This window comes from Anomaloglossus baeobatrachus, chromosome 2 (genome assembly GCF_048569485.1).
Source record: "Anomaloglossus baeobatrachus isolate aAnoBae1 chromosome 2, aAnoBae1.hap1, whole genome shotgun sequence".
NCBI classification, from domain to species: domain Eukaryota; kingdom Metazoa; phylum Chordata; class Amphibia; order Anura; family Aromobatidae; genus Anomaloglossus; species Anomaloglossus baeobatrachus.
Genome location: NC_134354.1, coordinates 400,747,551 through 400,774,430, shown reverse-complemented (window position 1 = coordinate 400,774,430; position 26,880 = coordinate 400,747,551). Strand labels below are relative to the sequence as shown.

The 26,880-nt window shown below is 38.8% G+C and overlaps 1 protein-coding gene across 1 annotated transcript; it reads left to right on the top strand.

The window, feature by feature from the left end:
• Positions 1-474: 474 nt before the first annotated feature.
• Positions 475-25,671, top strand: GRHL3 (grainyhead like transcription factor 3). The gene is made up of 16 exons (XM_075336095.1): positions 475-646; positions 8,241-8,427; positions 8,750-8,811; positions 10,297-10,630; positions 10,724-10,803; positions 12,390-12,543; positions 15,049-15,160; positions 15,287-15,381; positions 17,840-17,998; positions 18,157-18,232; positions 18,991-19,124; positions 19,863-19,894; positions 20,022-20,110; positions 21,095-21,180; positions 22,368-22,432; positions 24,613-25,671. Exons 1-16 carry the CDS (start codon positions 630-632, stop codon positions 24,725-24,727), a joined length of 1,797 nt encoding a protein of 598 aa, XP_075192210.1. The 5' UTR covers positions 475-629; the 3' UTR covers positions 24,728-25,671.
• The last annotated feature ends 1,209 nt before the right edge of the window (positions 25,672-26,880 follow it).

Here is a 26,880-nt window from a genome sequence, read left to right as displayed (position 1 = left end):
ATATCATCATGGGAGAGTAAACTTACACTAATATCTTCTGCCTTATTTTACCCTGCTATAGAATCAATCCCACATTATCTAGTAATCCAAACATTCATTTCTGTCCAGTATTACAACTCGTGTCAGTACGCTGTAATATTGCAAGAAGCTATGCGTGTTAGTTTAAGGTAAGCTTTTATAGATCACCAACTCAGAGAGTAAGTATTTGGCTGTTGCTAAATCTTTTTATTATTCAGCCACAAGCCTACAGCGTGCAAAGACTTGCCTGTAGTTTTGGTTAAGTTTCGCCTGAAGTCTGAGTTTCTTTAAGATTTTTTTTTTTATCTACCTGTCTTGAGGGAGGTGTTTGCTTAGCTATGGTTCATTCATATGTGTGTCCTGGCTTATGAAGAGTTAAGCACTGCACCTGCTGAGGTGTGCCTGTCTTAAGGCACCTGTTTCATTGGCCAATAAGATTCATCGCTGTACAAGAGCCCACCTGTCAAAGAAAATACCTGTACACAAATCCTGGAGCATAAATCCAACACTTCATTCTATAGGGGATGTCTGAGACCAAGCACAATTAGATACAAGATAATCTAGAAGTTGTAAGAACTTAGATCGTATTTGCTACTGAGCCTTGGGAGACAATGTCTAATGAACTCGAGTGAGTATTGTGCCTTTCTAACTATTATATAATTAGACTCATTTTATATATATATATATATATATATATATATATATATATATATATACATGTATGTGTGTGTGTGTGTGTGTGTGTGTGTGTGTATCAACTTTACCTATTTGCTTAGCTCTATTATAGTCCATGGTGTTTTACAAACATCATCAAAGTACCCATTAGGGCTCCAAATTTTAATTCCGTACCGGGTCAGGATTTGGCAAGAAACCGGAGGACGTATTTGTGTGTGTGTGTGTGTGTGTGTGTGTGTGTATATACATATATGTGTATAAGTGTGTATGTATGTGTATGTGTGTGTGTGTATATATATATATATATATATATATATATATATATATATATATATATGTATGTATGTATGTATGTGCTTGTGTGTGTGTGTGTGTATATATAGATTTTACTTATTTGTTTTTTTATATATATATACATATATATGTACATATATACATATATATATATCTATATGAATGTATATTATATATATATATATATATATATATACATTCATATACATTTATATATATACAAATATATATGCATTTATATATAAATACATAAGTTTAAATATATATATATTTATTTAAACTTATGTATTCATACACACACCTCCCAATGTAGCAGAATGTGATCTTACCATGTAATGATTTAAGTTATGTAAAATTACATATATTGTGTTTTATTTCCTCTCCAAACTCATTTAGTTTTACATTATTGCTGTTTAGTAGTTTATATTGTTATTTTTTGTTGTGGTTTTCCATGCATAAATCAAGTAGACAGTAGAAGAGAGCATTGAAACTGTGACCAGGGATATTGGAATCAGAAATATAAGCGCTATGGTTTTCGTGCATTTCTAACTAATGAAGAAGTAATACATTTTGCTTATTTGTAGGTAAATGGTGGTTGTAAAACTGCTTGATTTAGGCAAAAATAATTAGTGTTACTAGTGTGCTGAAAATGAGTATATAAAATGGATAGGTTACTAATATGGGGGGCAGGTGGTTAAAAATGTATTCTTGGATTTAATGTACATCTACAGATGTAGAGCTGCGATGTAACAGTATATCATTTTACACAATATCTCAATGTACTATTTGTGGTTTTACATAGGCAAGCAGGTAAGTCTTCTTCATTGAGGTCCAAACCTGGTAGTACTATTTTGGAAAATATCAAAATCAACGCTGCTGCATCTGTAACTGTAGCCTTCAATGGATTGTCTTCTGAGTCACCTGGGACTGTACCAGAGTGCAGGTGAATGAAAATCAAGAGGAAAAGCTGGAGGTATAGCTATAGTATTGGTGAAGTGATGTCCATGGCTGATAACGCAGATTGCTCAAAGGATGACCTGTTTTTCAAAGAATTTTTATTTGAAGTTACTTGTACTCAACTGGAAATTTATTTGAATTCCAGCAATAAAACAAATCCTAATAAAATAAAGAGAGCATAATCCATCTAATTGGAGCCTCTTAAAAGGACGCATGCAACAATTAAACTCTTTGGCGTGGCTCTTTTAGAGGGGATTTAACTTGTGTTTTTTGAATATATTCTGAAGTTCAAGAGACAAAAAAGTGTTCTAGTAAGTAGATGTGTGTCCTTAAGACAAAAGAATTTAGGAGGTGTGAGACAGTCTGGCACCAGGAATACAAAAGTTTGGGTGTCTCTGTTGTAGGTTTCAGTTACTGTACTGAAGTTTCAGTCTTATAGATTCCTTTACGTTTATATTCATTATTATAAAGGTTGGGGTCATTTGCATAGGCTAAGGAAATGACAAAGGTTCTGCTGGCCAAATGCTAATAAATGTATTTTTTGGAATTCCCTTTAAAGGGCTCTAATGTGCTCTGCATATAATTAGTCAATTGTTGTAGGTAGAATTGATTTTATTGTAATGTAACACAAATCTCTTACTAGATCTATGTGTCATTATAGGACCATAAATGAACCACTGCACAATGTTCTCTGAAAGCCAAAAGTGGCCTCAGTTCATTTGCTCCTAAGTGGTGTCGCTTAGTATCAAACTATATGGCCTATTGTTAATGCTTGTCCACCTGTATTATATTCCATTGAGGTCCCTTCCAGCTCCACCATTCTATTATTCCTGTATAGCTGGGATGATTTAGGAAAACCTGCACTAGCAGTGGGTTGGGCCCAATGGCTCTTGAGGTCTGTTCCAATTCAACCATTCTACAATTCTATTGTAGCTTGGATGATTTAAGAAAACTTGCCCTAGCAGGGAGTTGGATCTGATGGCCCTTGAGGTCAGTTCCAACTCTACCATTTTAGGATTCTATTATAGCTGGGATGATTTAGGAAAGCCTAGACTTTCCGGGTAGATGGACCCGATGGCCCTAGAGGCGCCTTCCATCTCTACCATTCTATGATTGTATTATAGCTGAAATGATTTAGAAAAATCTGCACTCGCAGGGTGTTGGACCCAATGGCCCTTGAGGCCCCTTTCAACTTTACCATTTTATGATTCTATTATAGCTGGGATGATTGAAGAAAATTTGCACTCGCAGGGGAATGGAGCCGATGACCCTTGATGTTCTTTTCAATTCTTCCTTTCTATGATGCTATTATAGCTAGGATGATTTACGAAAACCTGCACTTTCAGGGAATTGGACCCTCTGGCCCTTGGGGACCCTTCCAACTCACTCTACAATTCTATGACTGTATTATAGCTGAAATGATTTAAGAAAAACTGCACTCGCAGGGTGTTGGACCCAATGGCCCTTTTTTTTTACCATTTCATGATTTTATTATAGCTGCGATGATTTAAGTAAACCTGCACTTGTGGTGGATGGAGCCGATGACCCTTGAGGTCCCTTCCAACTCTACCATTCTATGATGCTATTATAGCTTGCATGATTTGGGAAAAGCTTCACTTGCAGGGAGTTGGACCCGATGGTCCTTGAGGTCCCTTCCAACTCTATCATACTGTCTTTCTATAATTCTATGATAGACCAAACATCTTTCTGCTAAACATATGATTTCCATTTCTAAATATTTCAACATGTCCCAGATTATGCTGGGATTTTATAATGACATGTCGTGCAACAACAATTCTCCAAAAAGTCTTGCTACAAAACTATTTATGTAACTTGCTGACGCTCGACTATTTTGGAGCTGTGATATTGCTGCAAATAAAACAGCCAAGTTGCGTGTTGTGCGCGATATGCACTGAAGTCTATGGCAAGCGTTTTGATTACGACTTGTTCCCAATGACAGAAACTCCCACACATTTAGAAATTTGCAACTTTGTGCCGCTTTGTGATACAGGTTGCAACACAACACAAACGGAAATCATTACATCCAATGGTGCAATATGTCATTGAGATTTCACTGCCAGGTGACATATTAGCATGTAGCCCTAGCCTAATATACTAAATATTAGGATTGGGGTAACTAAACTGGTACATTAACTGGAGAAGCTAAACCACTCTTCAGGTACCTTCAGAAACACATGATTTTAGCATATCCCCTTTGGAGAACACATATTCCTAGTCGTGTGCAATATAGAAGGGGCTATTATGAAAATATAGAAAATATGATTTGTTGGAGGACTAAAGTTGAGAAATGATCCATTTAACACATGGAACTAGTCAATTTACTGAATATAATTAGTAATCAATTGGAAATAAATGTCAGTTACATGTCTATATTTATTTCATCATGGACTGTAAGATCCAGGCAGGCAAGTGCCAGTATAATGTAGTAGTATAGCAATGCTTTACAAATACTTATGGGAAAAGTAACAAGACCATTTAAGTAACTCTCAGTCAAACCTTTGCCGATGAGTGATACAAGGAAATATACATGATGATCACTTGATCCAAGATTGCATTAGTCTGTACTTGTATGAGTAGGAAATAAAAACATGTAAATGTGCAGAGAGCTAGGAGAATTTTCCATTTCGTGAGACTAGTCATGCGGGCTGTACATGTCATATGTCACTTCACTTTTGACTATACTACACATCTTATGCAACAGCTACAAAGCGACGATGGACCACACTGTATATGCCTGTTAAATGACCCGATATTTAGTGAATGAGTTTTTGTAGGCATAAAGATCACTATTATCCGCAGCACTCCATCACGTGTAAATAGCGAATGTTCTGCTGATAACAAGCACTGTATTTGTGAATACAACACACAAATTGGTGATCATTCTCTTCAATTCTAGGCCATCCCTTGTGTATTCAGACCAGTACACACCAAACATCTTGTATATTGTCAAGCAGCGCCTGTTACCGGCATGAAATCCGCTGTATTGAATCCATCATTTACCAGCGGTTGGGACTTACTTCCAACCTGACTACAATTTGGTTGTTGTTTATATTTTTACAGCCAAATCACAGCTCAGAGATGGATATCATCAAGTTGTAGACAAATTGCACAAATCTTTTGGTTGCTCAACTAAAGGCCACTTCACACATAACGAGATCGTAAACGAAATCGTTACTACGTCACAGTTTCTGTGACGCAAGAACGACTTCAATTGCGATCTCGTCACGTTTGACACGTACCAACGATTCACCCCCTGCTGCGAAATCGCTGATCGATGCCGAACAGCTTGGGCCATTTCTGGCTCGTTGGAGTCCTGCTGGGCTGCATGAATCTGTATGTTTGACACCCTATTAACGATTTCGTTGACGACCTACATGAGATGCACGAAGGCGTGTTGTTGCGTCCCCGTTTCCGCGCCCCTCTCTGCACCGATTGGTTAGCTCCAGGTGCAGGTGCGGCTTCGATCCGAAAAACACACCAACAAAGCGACCGGGTACAATGGACGAAGGAATCAGGGTGGAGACGCAGGTTCTATCTCAAAGCAAAGCACAAAAGAAGTGACAAAGGGTGACGCGATCCAAAATTTAACCGCTAGATACGCCCCCTGCATGCCCAATCAGAACGCAGTATTGGCCGCCAATGAAAGCGGAGGGGGGTATGGAAAAGGCGACGCAAATGCACGCCTACGTGACTCACTGCATTTTACAACGCCCCTAATGGGATTGGAATCGTTAACATAGTTGCTGTGTGACAGGGTCCCAGCGATTTGAAAGATCGTTATACGGGACGCATGCTCATTCATAAACTCGTTATGTGTGACACCCAACATGCGATTTCAACAACGACTCATAAACGATCCAGAAAGTGTGACGTAGTAGCGATCTCGTTCACGATCTCGTTATGTGTGACTGGACCTTTAAAGCTTGATGTCTTGTAACCAAACTCACTGTGTATCGTTATCACCTTAATCCAGATACTAATGTTTGGTCATCATATCATGAGATAACGCCTGTCAGATCAGGCAAGTGCATGGGCATGAATTATTTCCTTAGTAACAGACAACTAGATCGAAGTGAAAAGCTAAAATCACCATCCCTTTAAAAGTTATTGCTTGATTGTGTTATCATGTGATGTGTCACTGTCTATTAAATGTACCTGTGGAGCCACACATGATAAATATTTCTGCATGACTTAGCATATGATATGACTTGACAAGGACTAAGAAGCGTGAGCACCTGCCTAAAGTAACTAAATTTGATGGACTATTGAGGTTCAGAGAAACAGATGTCACTATCTTGATCTTCAGAACCTTTCAAATGGCCAGAAGTTCACTTGCTCAACAGAAATAAGCTGTAGATTGACACTAATTCGTATAAGCCAAGAATAGCTAGTCTCTTCCACAAGTGAGAAAAGAGTAGATACACCCAGCCCTGTATAAATGAACATTTCAGTTGCTTAGCCCACCTACACAATGTTCTTGAGGGAACACACACCCTCAGCTCCTGGCCCATACCTTCAGCTGCTCCATCAAACACTCGGTGACTTCATTGCCTACCTTTGTTGACACCACACACAAGTGTGATTTTTAACTCTTTCTAACTGTACATGATATAGGTCCCATCCAATGACCTTTTGGTGATATGCTTATTTTATATCCTGTGATGGCCATTTAGTGGTAAATAGTATTATATTGCTCTTGAGTCTGACTCAGTATATATAGAGGATATGATATGATTAATCACAGGACAAGACGAATTATTGCCACATAGTCATATCCATTTACTCATGGTGGGGATTGGGTTTAATGCTCCGTGAGGCAAGTGATTGGATTATTAATTAGGAATACTTTTTATGTATGTTGAGTAATCTGTATATGATTAGTTATTTTTACTAAACTGCTTTTTACTCGAATCCTGTGAGCAGTACACTAGCCAGTTGAATGGGCATAGGGCAGTGTTGCCATCTTGACTTGTAATTTTTTCTGTACGGCTTGTGAAAAAATAATGGACAGACAAGTTAAGTTCCTGGTATATAGAGATATAACTTGCTAAGGTGACTGGGCTCACATACATTGGTCAATACATAAGATAAATATCTCTTTTTTCAAATATTCCTATAGCAGTAATGTAATACCAGAGTTCTCTTATTCATTGTTAGCATTCTAGTGTGCAGCTGTATATGTTTTGTAGTTATAATGTGTTTTCAGCTAGCAGCTGTTCACATCTGTTGGACGTGCGGATCAATTTTTGATATATAATGCTTTTTATGGACACATTGGAAAACTATTAAGATGATAAGCGATCCATGACTACAGCTTATCATTCTGATCTGAAGATATGAGCTGAATTCACTATAAACTGGAAAATGATAACTACAGTTAAAATAATCTGCATAAGTTTCTTCAGCTTTAAAAAAAAAAATCACGGAAGACTTCCATTTTTTTAGGTACAAGGCAAAAAAGTGCCCTATTTTTATGGACTGTCCTGGAATTTCTGGACACTTGGCAGCCCAGGTATACATGCGGACGTACAATTGGTACAATCTGTGTAGTCACATAAGGGTCCAGAAGGTGAGGGGGCACATTTCCTCCTCCAAATCAACAGCTTCATTCATAGACACATAAACTGATCCATTATAATGAACTTATTGGACTGAATTGGCCCATACACGGTTCTTGCTTGTCTTTATCCGCCCTTGCATGGCTATACTGTATATTAAAGCTGATCATGATTTCCAAGTTGGTTGAACTATAGGCATGTGTACAGAGTACATATTTATTCATTGCATTATGCTGGAGGGACTGAAAATAGTGTTTTCCTGGAAAACAAAGGAAGCAAGTTAGGAGCGGCAAAAAGTACAGAAGTGACAGGCGAGAACAATCTATAAAACACATATGAAAAGAAGAATGATTGAAGATTGAAGCTAAGGCATTAAAATAACACAGGCAGGTGCATTTCCACTTGATTAAACTTGTAACCTCCCTAAGCAGAGCTGGCAGCCCTGAGCAACCTATGTTTGCTTTATCATAAAGGTTTAGCTTGTGGTCTCAAAAGAGGAGAATTAGTAACAATGCTAGCCTGTCACCCTCATCAGCGAGTGTCTGACTCTAGGGTATGTGGTAACCATATTCCCCTCCCACGGATGATGTATAGCAGAGACATGAGGGCTCCAGCGTGATTGAGAGTGCCTAAGTAATGGTATACAATTATATAATTTTCACAATATGTATAATAGCATCTTCAAAATGACCAATACAATTTGTCTTTTGTCCTCAGTTATCGGCCAGTTATGCTTCTACAGAATGATAGCATAAACCTCCAAAAGTATCCCTACGCCAGCGATGATGAAGCTTGGTCAAAGTATCTGGACAACCCTATGACGGCTGCTACCAAAGCAATGATGAGGGCAAATGGAGATGATGATGGAGTTGCTGCACTGAGTCTTCTCTATGATTACTACAGGGTAATAAGTTTCATTGTTCTTCTATTTTCAGTGCTAACAATACCTGTTATCCTCTGGCTAGACCGAAAGGACATCCATGATTGAGATAACATTTATGCTCTATTACTTTATATGTTTAAGTCTGAGACATGTCTAATCCTTCTCTTGTCTGGTCGCATTACTGACACATTAAGTTGTTTTTTAACCTCAAGCATCTTCTACTGAAGAGCTATATAATGGTTAATATTCCTTGATGAAAATATATTAGACATTTTCACGAGTGTAGAATATTTAGTTCCTGAAGATACTGATATCATATACTAATCATCACTATATTTTCTAGGTACCTAGAGAAAAAAGAATAATTTCACCCAGTTCAACAGAACGATGTGAACAAGTAAAAAGGTGAGGCCTAAGAATTAGCTCCAAAGTCATTCAATTTGCATATTTGCCTTAAGGTCCAGTCACACTAAGCAACTTACCAGCGATCCCAACAACGATAGGGATCGCTGGTAAGTTGCTAGGAGGTTGCTGGTGAGATGTCACACTGCGACGCTCCAGCGATCCCACCAGCAACCTGACCAGGCAGGGATCGCCGGAGCGTGGCTACATGAGTTGCTGGTGAGCTCACCACAACCAGTGATCAGCCCCCAGCGCTGCGTGGAAGATGCTGCGCTTGGTAACTAAGGTAAATATCGGGTAACCAACCCAATATTTACCTTGGTTACCAGCGCACGCAGCTACATGTGCAGAGAGCAGGGAGCAGCGCACACTGAGCGCTGGCTCCCTGCTCTCCTAGTTACAGCACACATCGGGTTAATTACCCGATGTGTGCTGCAGCTACATGTGCACAGAGCAGGGTGCAGCTGCACAGGGCACATATATAGGGTATAGAGTACAGGGTGCAGCTGCACAGAGCAGGGAGCAGCGCACACCGCTTAGCGCTGGCTCCCTGCTCTCCTAGCTACAGCACACATCAGGTTAATTAACCCGATGTGTCCTGCAGCTACATGTGCACAGAGCAGGAGCCGGCACTGACAGTGAGAGCGGCGGAGGCTGGTAACAAAGGTAAATATCGGGTAACCAAGGACAGGGCTTCTTGGTTACCCAATGTTTACTGTGGTTACCAGCGTCCGCAGAAGCCGGCTCCTGCTGCCTGCACATTCAGTTGTTGCTCTGTCGCTGTCACACACAGCGATGTGCGCTTCACAGCGGGAGAGCAACAACTAAAAAATGGCCCAGGACATTCAGCAACAACCAACGACCTCACAGCAGGGGCCAGGTTGTTGCTGGATGTCACACACAGCAACATCGCTAGCAACGTCACAAAAGTTGTTCGTTAGCAGCGATGTTGCTAGCGATGTTGCTTAGTGTGACGGGGCCTTTAATTCTGAGTAGTTGTGACTCAGATCTGACTCAAACTCACCGAATAGTCATCACAAACTCAGTTTCGAGAAACAAAACAAGTTTTAATAATATTTCTTAGTGATAGTATATTTAGTTTAATAGTTTGAGATGAGCGGATCGTTTTGCTCGACCCTGGTCCATGGTCCAGGTCAGTAATCCCTAGCCATGGACAGGAGCTATGCGAATTTCATTACTCTCTGAGATCAAAGGCTTGGCTTATGATTAGCTGGGCTGGCAAGATGTCACCTGTACAATGCATGCTGCACAAATGATGTCACACCAGCTCGACAAGTTAAAAGCCATGGGTGCCCAAAAGCTCCGGAAATTCATGCAGGTCTTATCCAGTGCCAGAGACTACTGACCTGGACCATGGACCGGGGCCATGTGAAGCAATCTGTTCATCTCTAATAGTACTATATTTAGACATACTAAGTATCTTATAACACTAAAGCTTGATTGTACATTTTTTCTTATTCTCTATAGGAACTGCATTGAATATGATTCAGACATTTCAACCTTTGAAAATTCTACGCAGCTTCTGAAATTTCTAACTGACAGTTCATCCAGTGTTCAAGACTATACAGAAATTAACAAAAAGAACAACTATCTGACGTTGGACTGTCTAATTAACAATAACAAAGGGACTTTACCAGCAAATAGCAGCAAATTAGCCAGTAACACACATGATGATTTTATGACTACATCATGTGACGTGTATGAAAAGAATCCACTGAACACTCTCTTCGAACCGCTACATGTACCACAACCTCAGCAGAGGTGGCAGCCAGACAGTACCTTCAAGGAGGACTCCCCGGAGGTACATATAATATATGTTCGTTATAGAGCTATATACACCAAAGCTAAAAAGTCTACATCTGCTCTGTATCAAACTCTCCTTTTTCATTTCTAGCCCCTTATATTCAGTGACATCCTCAGGAGTCAAGCAGAGTCCACCTGCTCTGAAGACTACCTACCTGGAGAAGCAAATCAGTAAGTCTCAAGTTTATTAGAATACCAGGACTCTATAACAGAACTAAATGCCATGTAGACAATAATTTTTCTGACATTGCTCATATTCTTAAAGAATAACTCCATTGTTTTTTGGGGGGTTTTCTTCAGCTCTGGATTGGCAGTTAAATGAAAGTCCCCTGCCCCTAGCATTTACTCACCCTCCTGCAATTTCATACTTTTTCTGTGCCACCCAGAAATTACAGAAAAAACTTGGCACACCAAAATTTATATAAGGGCTTTATTATACTGGCAATCCCAAAAATCCCAAAAATGTAATGTTTCAACCCTTATATTTGGGTCTTCATCAGACACAATAGATTCTTGAGTAGGAATATACTTTTAAGATTAGGGAACTGTAAAAATCACCCAAATATAGGGGTCGAAGCGTTTCATTTTTTGCATTGCCTATATAATAAAGTCTTTTTATTCATTTTGGTATGCCAAGTTTTTTCTGTATCTAATGATGGGTTTGAACCCTTCTTGAGTACTCAAAATTCCAAGTGTGCCATAAACCTTATTCTGCTCCAGACGTTATATCACAAGCTCCCAATAGAAGTCTATGAAAGCCATAACGTGGCCATAGTGAAGCTCTCATAGACTTGTATTGAATTGTCACCTCCGGCGTGCTCCATGAAACACTGGAACCACAAGCAGGTCACAAATCCTAGAGGCCGACTGGATCGTCAGCGATAGAAGATCAAGCCACCAGTAGGTAAGTATCAGATGGGTCAGGGGACTTAGGCGGGCTTTGCACGTTGCGACATCGCAAGCCGATGCTGCGATGTCGCACGCGATAGTCCCCGCCCCGTCGCAGCAGCGATATCTTGTGATTCCTGGCATAGCGAACATTATCGCTACGCCAGCTTCACATGCACTCACCTGTCCTGCGACGTCACTCTGGCCGGCGTCCCGCCTCCTTCCTAAGGGGGCGGGTCGTACAACGTCAGAGCGACGTCACACGGCAGGCGGCCAATCAAAGCGGAGGGGCGGAGATGAGCAGGATGTAAACATCCCGCCCACCTTCTTCCTTCCGTATAGCCGCCGGTGGCAGGTAAGGTGATGTTCCTCGCTCCTGCGGCTTCATACACAGCGATGTGTGCTGTCGCGGCAGCGTAATTTTGAAAAAGTCGGAGCCTACACCGATGATACGATAACGACGCTTTTGCGCTCGTTAATCGTATCATCTAGGATTCACACACTACGATGTCGAAAGTGACGCCGGATGTGCGTCACTTTAGATTTGACCCCACCGACATCGCACGTGCGATGTTGCAACGTGCAAAGCCGCCCTTAGACTTAAACCACCACTCCAGCGGGCAAATAAAAAAAATTGGCGCTTTAAGAGCAATTTCTGTAAGAAGTAATAGTTCTGCAGACATTTAAATGACTTATGTTCCAATAAATTTCCTAAGTTCAGTTGGCTGGAGAATGACTGCCAGCCATCTGTGTAAATGAGAAGTATACTTTGACTACTAACATTATTAAAAAGAACTTTCTTTTCACCCTTTATGCTTGAGAAATGGACATCTTGATTGAAAGTGTGAATGCTTGTGTTATTTCTGCAGTGACTTTGAGTACACACTGGAATCCCCCAAAGCGATTCATGTGAAGTCTGGAGATTCTCCAATGGCATATCTCAACAAAGGTCAATTTTACCCTGTCAACCTGAGAATGAAAGACACCAGGAAATGTTTGCAGTTGTCTTCTAATAAAGTCAAGGTATGTCTTAAGATCAAATTTGGGTCAGTGCCTATTATCAATTCAGTATTTAATACATTTCATAGAATCATAGAATGGTAGAGTTAGAAGGGACCTCAAGGGCCATCGGGTCCAACCCCTTGCGAGTGCAGACAGTTTAAGATGGTAAACACTATAAATACTATTATTTGTCAATCTGGGATTATAGTTGATGGTATACTATGAGTCTAAACAGCTCAAGCAAATATATTAAACTGCATTGAAGGTATAATAATTGGGTAGAAACATAGTGGACAGTGACAAATAGGACCGCACAATAAACAAACTCGGGGACAAAAAAGACATTATGGAATTGAACAAATGCATCTATTTCTGAAAGTCTAGTAAAATGACATGAGTCATTGAGAATACAAGCTTTATTCTCCAAGGCAAACAGTACGAGTCCACAAGTGGCGTTTACATACACAGACGTGTCTCCCCTGACAAACTACCTGCTTTTCAGCCTTTGTAAAACCCCCTTTTAGACGTTAAAACAACCTATAAAGAAAGACTAATGAATATCAATCGCAACTTATATATACCGAGCAAACTGTGCATATTGTCCTAGTGGGATATAACCATGCATTCAAAATCTCAACTCGTGATAAACCTAGTCTTCCATAAAATGTTCTTTTTTTTTCTGCATTAACATGCCGATGAAAGCCAGGAAGGAGATTGTAGGAGACGTCTTGAGCACTTAGGAATTTATAAAGCATACAAATATATATCTCGGCTTACATGTACTTTACAAATACATTGTGTGCAGAATTATTAGGCAAGTTGTATTTTAGAGGATTTTTTTTATTATTGATCAACAACTATGTACTAAATCAACCCAAAAGACTCATAAATATCAAAGCTTAATATTTTTGGAAGTTGGAGTGGGTTTTTTTTAGATTTGGCTATCTTAGGAGGATATCTGTTTGTGCAGGTAACTATTACTGTGCAGAATTATTAGACAACTTAATAAAAACCAAATATATTCCCATCTCACTTGGTTATTTTCACCAGGTAAACCAATATAACTGTACAAAATTTAGAAATAAACATTTCTGACATGGAAAAACAAAACCCCAAAAAATTAGTGACCAATATAGCCACCCTTCTTTATGATGACACTCAAGAGCCTACCATCCATAGATTCTGTCAGTTGCTTGATCTGTTTACGATCAACATTGCGTGCAGCAGCCACCACAGCCTCCAGTACACTGTTCCGAGAGGTATACTGTTTCCCCTCCCTATAGATCTTACATTTTATGAGGGACCACAAGTTCTATATGGGGTTCAGATCAGGTGAACAAGGGGGCTATGTCATTATTTTTTTCATCTTTTAAATCTTTACTGGCCAGCCACGCTGTGGAGTAGTTGGATGCATGTGATGGAGCATTGTCCTGCATGAAAATCACCTTTTTCTTTAACAATACCGACTTCTTCCTGTACCACTGCTTGAAGAACTTGTCTTCCAGAAACTGGCAGTAGGTCTGGGAGTTGAGCTTCACTCCATCCTCAACCCGAAAAAGGTCCCACAAGTTCATCTTTGATGATACCAGCCCATACCAGTACCCCACCTCCACCTTGCTGGCATCTGAGTTGGAGTGGAGCTCTCTGCCCTTTACTGATCCAGCCTCTGGCCCATCCATCTGGCCCATCAAGAATCACTCTCATTTCATCAGTCCATAAAACCTTTGAAAAATCAGTCTTAAGCTATTTCTTGGCCCAGTCTTGACGTTTTATCTTGTTTCTTGTTCAAAGGTGGCCGTTTTTCACCCTTCCTTACCTTGGCCATGTCCCTGAGTATGGCACACCTTGTGCTTTTTGATACTCCAGTATTGTTGCAGCTATGAAATATGGCCAACTGGTGGCAAATGGCATCTTGTCAGCTTCACGCTTGATTTTCCTCAAGTCATGGGCAGTTATTTTGCGCCTTTTTTGCCCAACATGCTTCTTGCGACCCTGTTGGCTATTTGCCATGAAACGCTTGATTGTTCGGTGATCACTCTTCAAAAGTTTTGCAATTTCAAGACTGCTGCATCCCTCTGCAAGACATCCCTCTGCAAGACATCTCACAATTTTGGACTTTTCAGGGGCCGTCAAATCTCTCTTCTGACCTATTTTGGCAAAGGAAAGGAAGTTGCCTAATAATTAAGCACACCTTATATAGGGTGTTGATGTCATCATTACACCACACCCCTCCTCCTACAGAGATGCACATCACCTTATTTACTTAATTGGTAGTTGGCTCTCAAGCCTATACAGCTTGGAGTAGGACAATATGTATAAAAATTATCATGTGATCAAAATACTCATTTGCTGAATAATTCTGCACACAGTGTGTGTATAGCAGAAAACACCAAGTAAATCCACCGATGCACAGTCATTTTTTCAAAACATATCCCTCCTCCTTACAAGAGTGTTAGTTAGTCACATAACATGGTTTATTTAGTCACATGGTTCTTGGTATAGCTAACATATCCCTTTTTTTATTAGAGTGTTGTAATGATTGTGTTTGACAATGAGAAGAACCCAGAAGAACAGCTAAAACGTTGGAAGCATTGGCATTCCAGGCAGCCAACGGCTAAGCAGAGGGTTATAGATGTTGGTACGTTGACCTAATTTTCCATAACCTCATATATACTTTCTGCCTCTAAATATATTGGATTAATGATACTATATAGTTTGGAATAAGACCTACAATCTCATGTTTATTAAATGTTATTCCTTTCAGCTGACTACAAAGAAAACTGCAACACTGTAGAGAATATTGAAGAAGTAGCATACAACGCTCTATCCTTTGTATGGAACATTAATGAAGAGGCTAAGGTACAGTCATGGCTTTGTTTATAGCAGAACCATTAGTGGCGTTAATGTGTGAATAAAAGTATTCATTGTTCTGACGTTTTTTAAAGTAATTACATCGTAACCTCATGAAAGTTCTATACTTATAATATCAAGAGCGAAAAGAATTTGGTGATCATAATGAGTGCATACTGCTGTCTTGCAGCGCTGGGGTCCTGGGTTCAAATCCCACCAAGGAGAACATCTGCAAGGAATTTGTATGTTCTCCTCGTGTATGTGTAGGTTTCCTCTTGGTTCTCTGGTTTCCTCCCACACATCAAAAACATAGTGATAGGGAACTTAGATTGTGAGCTCCAATGGGACAGTGTTGCCAATGTATATAAGGCGCTGCGGAATTAATAGCACTTTAGAAGTGAATAAAATTATATATATTTATATATATATACCAAAATGTTTTTCTAAAAAAAAAGTAGCCTTTAATGGTATTTATTTTACGAGCTTATATAGCGCCATTAGTTACAGACATCATTGTCGGCACTGGGGTTCACAATCTAAATTTCCAATCAGTATGTTTTTGGATTGTTGGACTGGACTGGATTGGATTTGGGCACAAAACCATGCAAACACGGGGAGAGCATGCAAACTCCTTCAACTTTATGCTCTTGATAGGAGTTGAACCCAAAAAACTTGAACCAAAAACAAGAGAATTTCTGGCACTACTCCAACTGCAAGGCAATCAAGATCCAAGTGTGGGAGAAACTTCAGGTATCATCGGAGGTTTAAGATGCCCACTTGTGGAAGTTTGTAGTAAGAAGATTGTTCCTTTGATGTCCTGAGGAAGGAGACAAATGTCTCTGAAACGCGTAGACCTATACGAACAATAAAGGAATTACATTAATATACTATTGAGTATCAGCGCGGTATATACCTGATTTCCATCTATGTCTTACTACATACTCTACACTTCGGGGCTGCAGCTGATACCACTACTGAATGTGTTACATAGGGGTTGTGACTTTCACAACCTGAAAAGGTGAGTGTACCGTGATCCCTTTTTTTCCTATATCCTAACCAAGTAAGATCCTATTGCACTCTCTCTTTCACAGTTTTTTAACCGCACTTGTGGAAGTCATCAATGGCATCCGAATATTAGAAGAAGGTAAAAGTAGCACACTCCATCTGTAAAAAATAGTTTATTTAGGCAAAATATAGATAAAATGAATGGGAGGAAACAGGCACTAATAGACAATAACCGTTTCACGTTATGCAGGCTTCAATGTGTACAGGTTGAAGTGTGCATAATGCAAAATGGCTGTTATCTTTCCATGCACTGCTTCTTCCCGTTCATTTTATCTATATTTTACCTGTATAAACTCTATTTTTTACAGATAGAGTATGCCACTTTTACTTTCTTGTAATGTTTGGAACCCAATAAGCTTGGGTCACCAGATCAAAAGTGACTGTTTTCTCCTGTTAAGTTTTTTTCATGTGTTTCATTTGGATATTCTGCTTTTATGGAAATTTTTATGTAGTGTTCATTTTTATTGTCTTTATCAAGATATCGTTGCTTATAGGGAATCTACACAGGTCAGCCTAAAGACATACACCTTGAGAATGCTATGAGTGATGCCCACTTGATAAAGACCAACTAAATGAACCTAGGTCTTTTTTCAATCTATGCAACTATATAACTATTAACATTGTTGGTTATAAAATTATTTAGTGACAAAATATATAATTGATGGAGGAAGATTGAACTAGATAGACCTAGGTCTTTTTTCAACCTATGTAACTATGTAATTAAACAAACCACCACTAACAAAAAGAGGCCCATACTCCTGAAATTGTAGGGTGGATTTTAATAAAAATAAGAGATTAATTACTCAGGGGAGTTGCAGGAATAATAAAAAGGAGCAAAAATGTACCACTTTTGGCCTGCTAACGGGTTTTCTTTGAGGCAAACGGACTTACAAAAAAATGCAGTTTTATTAAACTCGTCTGGATAAAGCTAGGATTCACGGATCAGTGACTTGCACCTTCATTAAAATACGGTTTGTCTGAAGAAAGATGTTGTTGTTGCACTTTATCTGAAGTTAAGGTGAAGAGACAGTTACTTGGCGATTGAAAACAAAATAAGTGAAAACCGTTTTTGATACAATCTTGTTCCCACGGTGGGGAGAGGTTTTCTCTGGGTGGGTTTGCTGCCTCAGGCAAAGAGAATTGTTAGGATTTGTCAGGATTATCTCTAAGGGTGGAAACAGTTGGAAACATTGGCATATACACAGGAGAATTGACTATGTTTAAAGTTTAGCATATCATAGCAACAAGGCAAGAGTATAGCTCGGGCTATCAAGTCTGGAAATAGTTATTCAGAACTATACATTTGACTACCAACTATCTAGGACATGAAGAGTAAATGATAATATTAATAAAGAAATTATTATAACATTGAATGAACATGTCAACTCTTGTTTGCTTTCAGATATTCATTGGCATCAATTGTCTGAGTACAGACTTCTCATCTCAGAAGGGAGTCAAGGGCGTGCCGCTAAACCTCCAGATTGACACATATGACTACGACACTGGAGTGAAGAGACTCGTTCACCGGGCGGTCTGCCAGATCAAAATATTCTGTGATAAGGTATGACTAGCAGCAAATGAAGCCTATAATAGTGGTATGCAAATATGATGATGATCTGTCTGCCAGCACTAGCAATATAATTTGATAACCCCTGTAAGGATAAATGCTGATGACTTACAGTTCTATGATATAGTAATTACTAATTCTTTATTTTTCAGGGTGCTGAACGAAAGATGCGTGATGAGGAAAGGAAGCAGTTTAGGAGGAAAGGAAAGGGTGCAGAGGCAAACAAAGGTATATACATCCCAAAAGTCTTCAAAAATATGTATACAAATAAAATGTATTAAAAAGTCAAATTTTCAATTGCTAGCCAATGCATGCAGACATAATAAATACATAGTTTTTATTAATCCAATAAATTTACAATAACGAATAAATGAAACCACGATTCACAGTGAAATTGTTGAGAATTTAGGTATTTTTCATGTCTGAAAAAACTAACAAGATTTGTAATATGAGTAGGGATGAGTGGAGCCGTTGAAGTTCGGGTTTCTGTGAGTTCAGCCGCAATTTTGATAAAGTTGAATTCGGGACCCGGACTTGACCTGACCCAGCTGAACCCACAGAACCGAATTTCAAGGGGTCTGCTCATCTCTATATGTTAACATACATAAAGCACCTGAACTCCAAACTCAAACACTGTTTTGTTTTTTATTTTAAGTAAGGTCCTTGTTCATTATGAACACCTAACTTTGCTGTTCGGGTTCACTCACCTCTAAATATGAGCCATAAATCTGTTCAGGTCAAGACCTGGTACAGAACCAAACTTTATCTAAAGTCTGGCTGAACCCACAGAACCGAATTTCAACAGCTCCACTCATCTATAGTGGTTAGCATACGTAAAGCACCCAAACTCCGAAGTCAAACACTGATTTTTTTTTTAAGCAAAGTCTGTGTTCAGTACGAACTCCTAACTTTACTGTGTGGGTTCACTCATATCTAAATATGAGCCATAAATTTGATGTTATACTAATCAATGCTCTCATTTCTAGATATTAAAGCAAATGTGCTCCCTGGATACAGAGGAACAGATACTACATATTTCCGACCTGTGACGGATATGGAAAGTCAACCAGTCTTGTTCATCCCAAATATTCACTTCTCCAATCTTCAAAGATGTGGAATTGTAAGTATCTTTCTTTAGCAAAACATATATTTTTTGCATGGAAGGGGTTTAGCTATAAGGACGTGCAATCCCATCAGAGTCTGATGCTTTAGGATCTCTAATAACCACACTCACTGCAACCTACAGAATCAGTATTCTAAATGAAACAAGCTCCGTTCCGGTGTAGGGGGCCTATTTACAGATTTTGGTCATAAGGTCTTGGAACTTAAAGTTTCACTTTATAAATAAGGTGTCATCATGATCTGTCACTATTGAGGCTCACAATGTAAATTCCCTATAAGTACGTCTTTTGGGGGAAACCCACACAAACAAGGGGACAATATACAAACTCCTTGCAGATGCTGTCTGTGAGGGGATTAGAACCCAGGAACTAATAGGAATTGTTTAAAAGTTGTTATATCAGTAATATCTATGTCAATGTTACTAGTGTCGTGTATGCAGCCATGACAGAAGGCTTTGTTAATTGCGGGAGTTTCAGGCTGTTCTTCTATGTTATGTTTAGAATGTCGACCCCTTGTGTTAAACCCTCTTCCAAGTCAATAGCAGCCAAAGGAATTCAACAAGACAAAGACATCTTTCAATGTAGGATTTAGCTAGGAGAGCTATGGACAAAACACAATGGCTGCCCTTTTAAACACAGACAGCATGGAAGCACTAGAGAATGTGTTATAATTCACAGATTATTTCAGAATGTTCATGACTTTGACTTAACACATTTTCCTTATCTATTGACCACAGGTTGTTCCCACTGTTACAGATAATAATGACAGGTAAGGAATTCCTCATCGGATGTCACTTTTCCTCTAAATTAATAATAAATTATAAAGTTTTATGATTACATTCACTGACACCTAACAGGTAGCCAAAGTATAATTTCTATTGACTTGTCTCATACAGGTTAGCATTGAAAAGAAGTTGTCCGTCATTCACTGATGCTTTTGATGTGCCACCATCCAAGCAAAAAGCAACACAAGACTCTCAAAGAGGTATCCATTAATCTAGACCAAAAATGTATAGTAAGGTGCATTTATATTGAAATAATGGTTATCAATTCATAAATTTAGGATCCTTGGGAACCTGACTTGTCAATAGAGCAAAGGAGGTGCCACAGCACCTCCAATGGTTATTTAAAGGGGCTCATCCATGTATATGTATATAAGTACCCTATGTCTCTCTCTCTCTCTCTATGTATATGTATATATATATATATACATATGTATATGTGTATATGTCTATATATAGATAAATATATGTATACATACATATATCTATATAGATATATGTATATATATATATATATATATTGGGAGAGAGAGATAGAGACATATATATATATATATATATATATATATATATATATATATATATATATATATGTATATATACCGTGTATATATATATATATATATCTATATAGATATAAATATAATACATATAATACATATATATACTGTATATATATACAGAGAGAAAGACAATATATACACGTTTGCGCTGGCAGACGCGGCCAGAAAAGGGCCCCTGTGCAAGAACAATATATGGGCCCTTTGCAACCCGAGAAATAAAAAAAATGCAAATTTCCACTTTTTTGGGCCCTCGTGTGGCTGGATAGGTTTCACCAATAATATGACCACCCCTGTATGTTTGTGTGTGTGTGTGTGTGTGTGTGTGTGCATGTACGTATATATGCATGTATGGAACATATTTATGCGTATAATTATATGTGGATAATTTTGCCCCAAGCTGGTGATCCGCCAGAATTTAACAACATATTGATAATCCTTTAAATATTCACATAAATAAATAATTTTAATATATGTTAATTTCAATATATATCTCCTCTTTATTTTCTATAAAGAATATATTCTGAAACAGCAATTTATATTATCCATAACTGCAGTAAACTAACATAAAGACCAATCTGTATTCTATTTTGTTTATTGCAATTTTTTTTTATGCCTTATATGTAGTGTTATTATATCTACGACGGGAAACAGACGAAGTTTTTGATGCCCTTATGTTGAAAACTCCGGATCTCTCGGGTTTACGGAAAGCAGTAAGTGTATTTTTTTTACTGACATTAAACAGAGACCTTCAAGAATACTTCGTAGCCCTGGTCTTGTCTTGAGGGCAGCTGCAGACTGCCCTCAGTATGAGAAATTATCCCCAGTGTCATCCAGAAAACGCAGACGATTTTTATCTAATTCACATCCGATTTTCATTCATGTGTGCGTTTTATTAATGTAACATCCTTGTGAGATCCGTTTTCATGAAACTGCATTAAAAAAATGGACATGACCAACTTCAGTTTTCTAGGTTTATTATGATAGAAATGTATTCATAAAAATCTGCTGCCACTTGGATTATCCATGTGGGATCCATTTTTATTCACACATCCATAGATTTGAATAGGTGGGTCTCATCCAAGACTCGGAAAAAAGTAGTGCATGCTACGATTTGTTTCTCATGGATAGTCAAACCAAGAAAAAATTGTTCATCTGAATATCCTTATTGAATAACTTTGTTAGTGTGCTGCTTGTGTGCTTTCAAAAATCAGACAGTACACGTCTGCTTTATACGATAGCCTGCATGAGCCCTGGAGGTCATCCCTTACCGTATCACTTCTATGTCTTATATTATACATAGATAATTTTAATGCTTAAATGGGTTGCTCACTAATAGAACAACCCCTTCTGATTCCACGTTTCCCTCAGATAAAATAATAAAGCCTACACTCACCTCCCACACCAGCACCCTTCCAGCAGTGTCGGGCTCGCGGTGTTGGGACTCACGTGGGGTTGTGACATCATTTGAGCCCCACATTCAATCAGCTTTCTTCTTCCTGCCCTCGGATTAAACGAATTAATCAACAGGAAGTGATCCTTGCGGCTGCACTCACTTCCTGTTGTTTGTTTGGTTGGTCAGAAGGTGGGGAGAAGGAAGCCAGTGCTGATTGGAAGCGGGGCTCGCGTGATATCACAACCCAACGTGAGCCCCAGAACCGCGAGCCCGGACACCTCTGGAAGGGTGTCGGTACGGGAGGTGAGTGTAGGCTTTATTATAATCAGAAGGGGGTTGTCCTAATAGTGGCCAACGTCTTTAACACTAGAACTACTGGACTTGTGACACCTATATAGAAATACATGGTGCAAAGTAGTCAAAATGACTACCTCAGTAGTTCTAGTGTTAAAGAAGACAATGTCCCATTGACAGCAGTAGACTGAAATACTGAATCTTTTTTAGATCTCAGAAAAATACGGTGTACCAGAAGAAAGGATTTGCAGGGTCTACAAGAAATGTAAACGAGGGTAAGACGCCTTTTTTTTTATCTTTTATCGCATTTATCTTACTTGTACAGACATATTGTCCTCATATTAGAAAGCTTTACTTCTTTCTCACTAGAACCACTCTGTAATTGTCAGCTTAGACCTTCCAAACAGATAAGGGCAGGTAGAAACAAGCAAACTTTAATAAGGTAACTTTATATAAACTGAAATACTGTATTGCCAATGTTTTTGGCAGATCAGATATGTGTGTTTGAAAATCAAAGGTTATGTTTGAGTCAGGTGGAGTTTTAAGAATGTTTAACCCATAAAAAGCTCATATCTCACTGGCAAGTATGGTACTGTCTTTGAGAACGTCATTCCTTCTGCAATATATTAACTTAGCGGCTTCTTGTAAAATATGCACTAAAAGGGGACAAATACATTTATTTCTGTGTAGTTATTATATATGTAGTAAACTAATAAAAATATTATATGTTTGTATGATATGTTAACAAGCTTGGACCAAGATATAGTTTTTTATGCCACATAGAAAGATGTAGAGAAATATGAATATCCAGGAAACGAAAGGTTAACTATCAAAATTGCGACACCAGGAAGTAAAGAAGTCTGAAAAGTATGAACGTTAGTTAAAGACAGAGAGATATAATCGGGTTGCAAGCCCCGCTGACTTTGTAAGAACAGCTAAGGCAATGTTGTTACTGGTCACCAGCCAAAAGTCTGCTTTCCAATAGTATGAGATTGAAGAATGAAACAAAGTAGTTTGCTCCTTATGTTACACAATCAGATTCGCAAGAAAAGTCACGCATCCTAAGGATATCACAAAGACATGAAATCCTTCTAGGCAGGCTTAGTTATAACTTAAAGGGGACCCGCCACCAGGTCAAAAGTGTCCGTTATTTGCTCTTATCTTATTCCTGCTGCTTCCATGACCAATGCACTTTTCTTTTTATTTTAATCCGTTATAAGATTTCAAAGTTATGGACCTTTTTATTTAGCGCTAATTTTATTATATTGACTAAGGGGGCGTGGCTCACGGGATTCTCTGTGGGCGTGACTTGAGGCTGCACTACATTATTACCCTGTGAGCCATGCCACTTTGGTAAATACCATTAAAATTACTACTATATAAAAAGACCTATCTCTCTGGAAACAAATGACAGATTTAAGAAAAAAAAGTTGAATAGTCAGGGGAACATTGGGAATAACTTAAGAGCTGGCCCTCTTTACCTGGTCACGAGTCCTGGTATATGTGAAAGATTCCTAATGGTGGTAACATAGCCTCTTCTAGGTCAATGATTTTATTTAGTATACATACTATCCAGTGGCATAACTTGTAGTTTCTGGGGCCCAATGCAAAAATCTGCCACAGGGCCCCCAACTATCACTGGTCTTTAATGCTGATGGTTTTCTCATATTGTAATCAAAACAAAGAAGTTCCCATAAAAATATAATTTATTATTGCACAAAAACATATAGCAAAAACCCACAGACGTCATTAGTACTTCTCTTCATCTACCCTTTGGTTCCTGTTATATGTGAGATCAAGTCAAAAATTAAAATGGAAATCTTGTATGAAGCTAAGTATTTGTCTCTGAGTGCTAGATCTGAGTCCTATGGATGATCTTAGACAAATTATTGACCTATATCTAGTACTTTCAGTTGGTCCGATATTGTTTTATATCCCCCCTCCCCCTGCCTTTTTGTATTTTGATGCAGAGGATGTGTGAGGTTGAAGAGGGGTTAACCGTTGTGGAATGGGGTGCACAATAAATCAGGGCATATTTTTTCCGTTCATAGGCAGGACAATACAGGGGTGGAGCTACTTTAGGCTTAATGTAGGCCCTGAGCTTTCTCTCCCCAATATACTTTGCCATCTTACATGTTTGTGCATCCACGTCTGTGGGTTTTTTCTATGTGTTTGTAAGTGTATTAATAAATTATATTTTTATGGGAACATCTTTGATTTGCTTTTGATATTAGTATTCCCTTAGTCAGTTACCAGATATACATGACTCTACTCATATTGTATAAAGGGACTGTTTAGACCCCCAAAGCCCAGGTGCGACTGCAACCTCTGCACTCACTATAGTTATGTCCCTAATTGTGGATTCATCTTCTGTGTATTAGATGTTCCATTACTATGACCATTGTTAACGCTATTAGACTTTGCATATAATTTATGGTATGTTTTTCTCTTTTAGGATCCTAGTGAACATGGATAATAACATCATTCAGCATTACAGCAACCATATGGCTTTCATGTTTGACTTGACAGACATAGACGGGAATATTCAAGTTACGCTTAAAGAATTATAACATTCTTTTTGGACAGTAATAAAAAGACTTGTAAGCCAAGGGATAAGACCTCAGCAAATCCAACCTCAAAACATTGCTCAATGCTTGCACTTGACCCAAGTGAGCAGAGCGTCAAACCACCAAGTATTGTGAAGCCAGCGCTTCTTGGGAAAACTGACATGGGACTTGTGTGTCACAAAAGACTGTCTAATGACGTTATACATTGTAAAATATGGAATTATTGTTTTATGGTATCCATAACTCTGGTGGATTTAAGGCTTGAAAAGACAACTGAATGGACATTGGCCACTTGTGCACCCAGCTTGAGAATGAAGATGAATGCTTATTTTAGTTGATGCGCCATGAAAGGAACGTTTTAGGTAGCTACCAAATCTATGGTACTGTTGTGGTGTGGTGTGTTAACTCTTTACAACATACTGTATGCCTGCTTATCTAGCAAATACTACCATTTACATCTATATGCTGCTTTTCTACAAGCTGCTTGGCTGTTCGGACAAGCAGAAGAACCAGCAATCCGCCAATATATATGCATACTCAAGGCTGTGGGGTCACATACTACTATGTCACCACTCTGCTGCTTATGTCATTACACAAGTCTGGAAGCTCATCACAGTTTGTTACATTAGTCTACATTTTGCCTTGCTGCTGATATTAATATTATTACATTTTTAACACTTTTATATGCCAAACAGCTGCCAGTTTTGTCTTGAATGGCCTTCTAATATAGAAAACAAATTCTTTTTTATACATTTCTCATTGCTGGTTTATATTGTTTTTACAAGACTAATTATGTATATATTTGCTGTTTTATGTTATTTGTATTTTACCATGCAGAAATGCATTTTTTGCCATTTCAACTCCATGTCTTATCACATTTCTCTGTCTTTGTATATTTGTTCTAGTTTATTTTATAACTTAGATATAGTTAAAAGGGCAAATAAATGTGCCTTGAAAATAGAAAAGTGTCATTTAACATACTGTATGAGTCATCAACAATATAAAGATGCAAAAAATACAGAATAAGGAATTAAAATTGCCCCAAAAATTCAAAAAAGAATAACATAGCAGAAAAGGCAACAGTATTTACCTGCCCAGGTCACAGAAACTACCACACTACAGGATGCAGTAGGCACAATCATAAAGGTAAAGGCAACTAAGGCGCAAAATACTGATGAAATAACTCGCAAGCTACCAATTTATGGAGGGGATGATGGCTTAAGGGGGATTTACACGCTACGATATCGTTAATGTTTTATCGTTGGGGTCACATTGTTAGTGATGCACATCCGGCGTCATTAACAATATCGCAGCGTGTAATACTTACCAGCGACCTTAGGCGACCTCAAAAATGGTGAAAATCGTTCACCATGGAGAGGTCGTCCCAAACTCAAAAATCGGTAAGGGTTGTTTAGCGTTGTTGTTCATCGCTCATGCGGCAGCACACATCCCTATGTGTGACACCGCATGAGCGAGGAATGTCTCCTTACCTGCCGCCGGCCGCAATGCAGAAGGAAGAGGTGGGCGGGATGTTTACATCACGCTCAGCTCCGTCCCTCCGCTTTCATTGGCCGGCCGCTTAGTGACGTTGCGGTGATGTCGCTGTGATGCCGAACGTCGCTCCCCCTTGAAGGAGGGATTGTTCGGCAGTCACAGCGACGACGACGACCAGGTAAGTATGTGTGACGCTGCGTAGCGATAATGTTCGCTACGGCAGCGATCACAAACAATCGCATGCGCGACGGGGGCGGGTACTTACATGCTCGCTATCGCTAGAAATTGCTACCGATATCGCTACCGTGTAAAGCCCCCTTTAGTATTAGAATAGCACACAGAAAGGGCATGCATAGAGCGCTGGTCACACACATTTAGTGTCTTTATCAATGAGAGTTGTTGCATCCTGTAGTGCATTAGTTTCTCTGACCTTGGCAGGTAAATATTGTTGCCCTTTTTTTGCTAGGTTAAAAAAAAGGTCTGAAATGACCCTGAAGTTTCCTAGCCAGTATTATTGTTGTCTGTTGTTTAGGGGCACAATTGTCTTATTTTACCAAAATATGTCACTATTTCTGGTATTCTACAGCATATATTTTTTTTTTAGATAAAACCAGAATTAAAAAAAAGCATTGACATGCAATGGGGAATTCAAGGCATTTTCC

Bases quoted from the DNA above. Each gene is read 5' to 3' on its own strand.
- GRHL3 (XM_075336095.1), top strand. The intron at 17,999-18,156 runs GTATGACTAGCA...TTTATTTTTCAG, and splicing joins TCAAAATATTCTGTGATAAG to GGTGCTGAACGAAAGATGCG. The intron at 21,181-22,367 runs GTAAGTGTATTT...AATCTTTTTTAG, and splicing joins TCTCGGGTTTACGGAAAGCA to ATCTCAGAAAAATACGGTGT.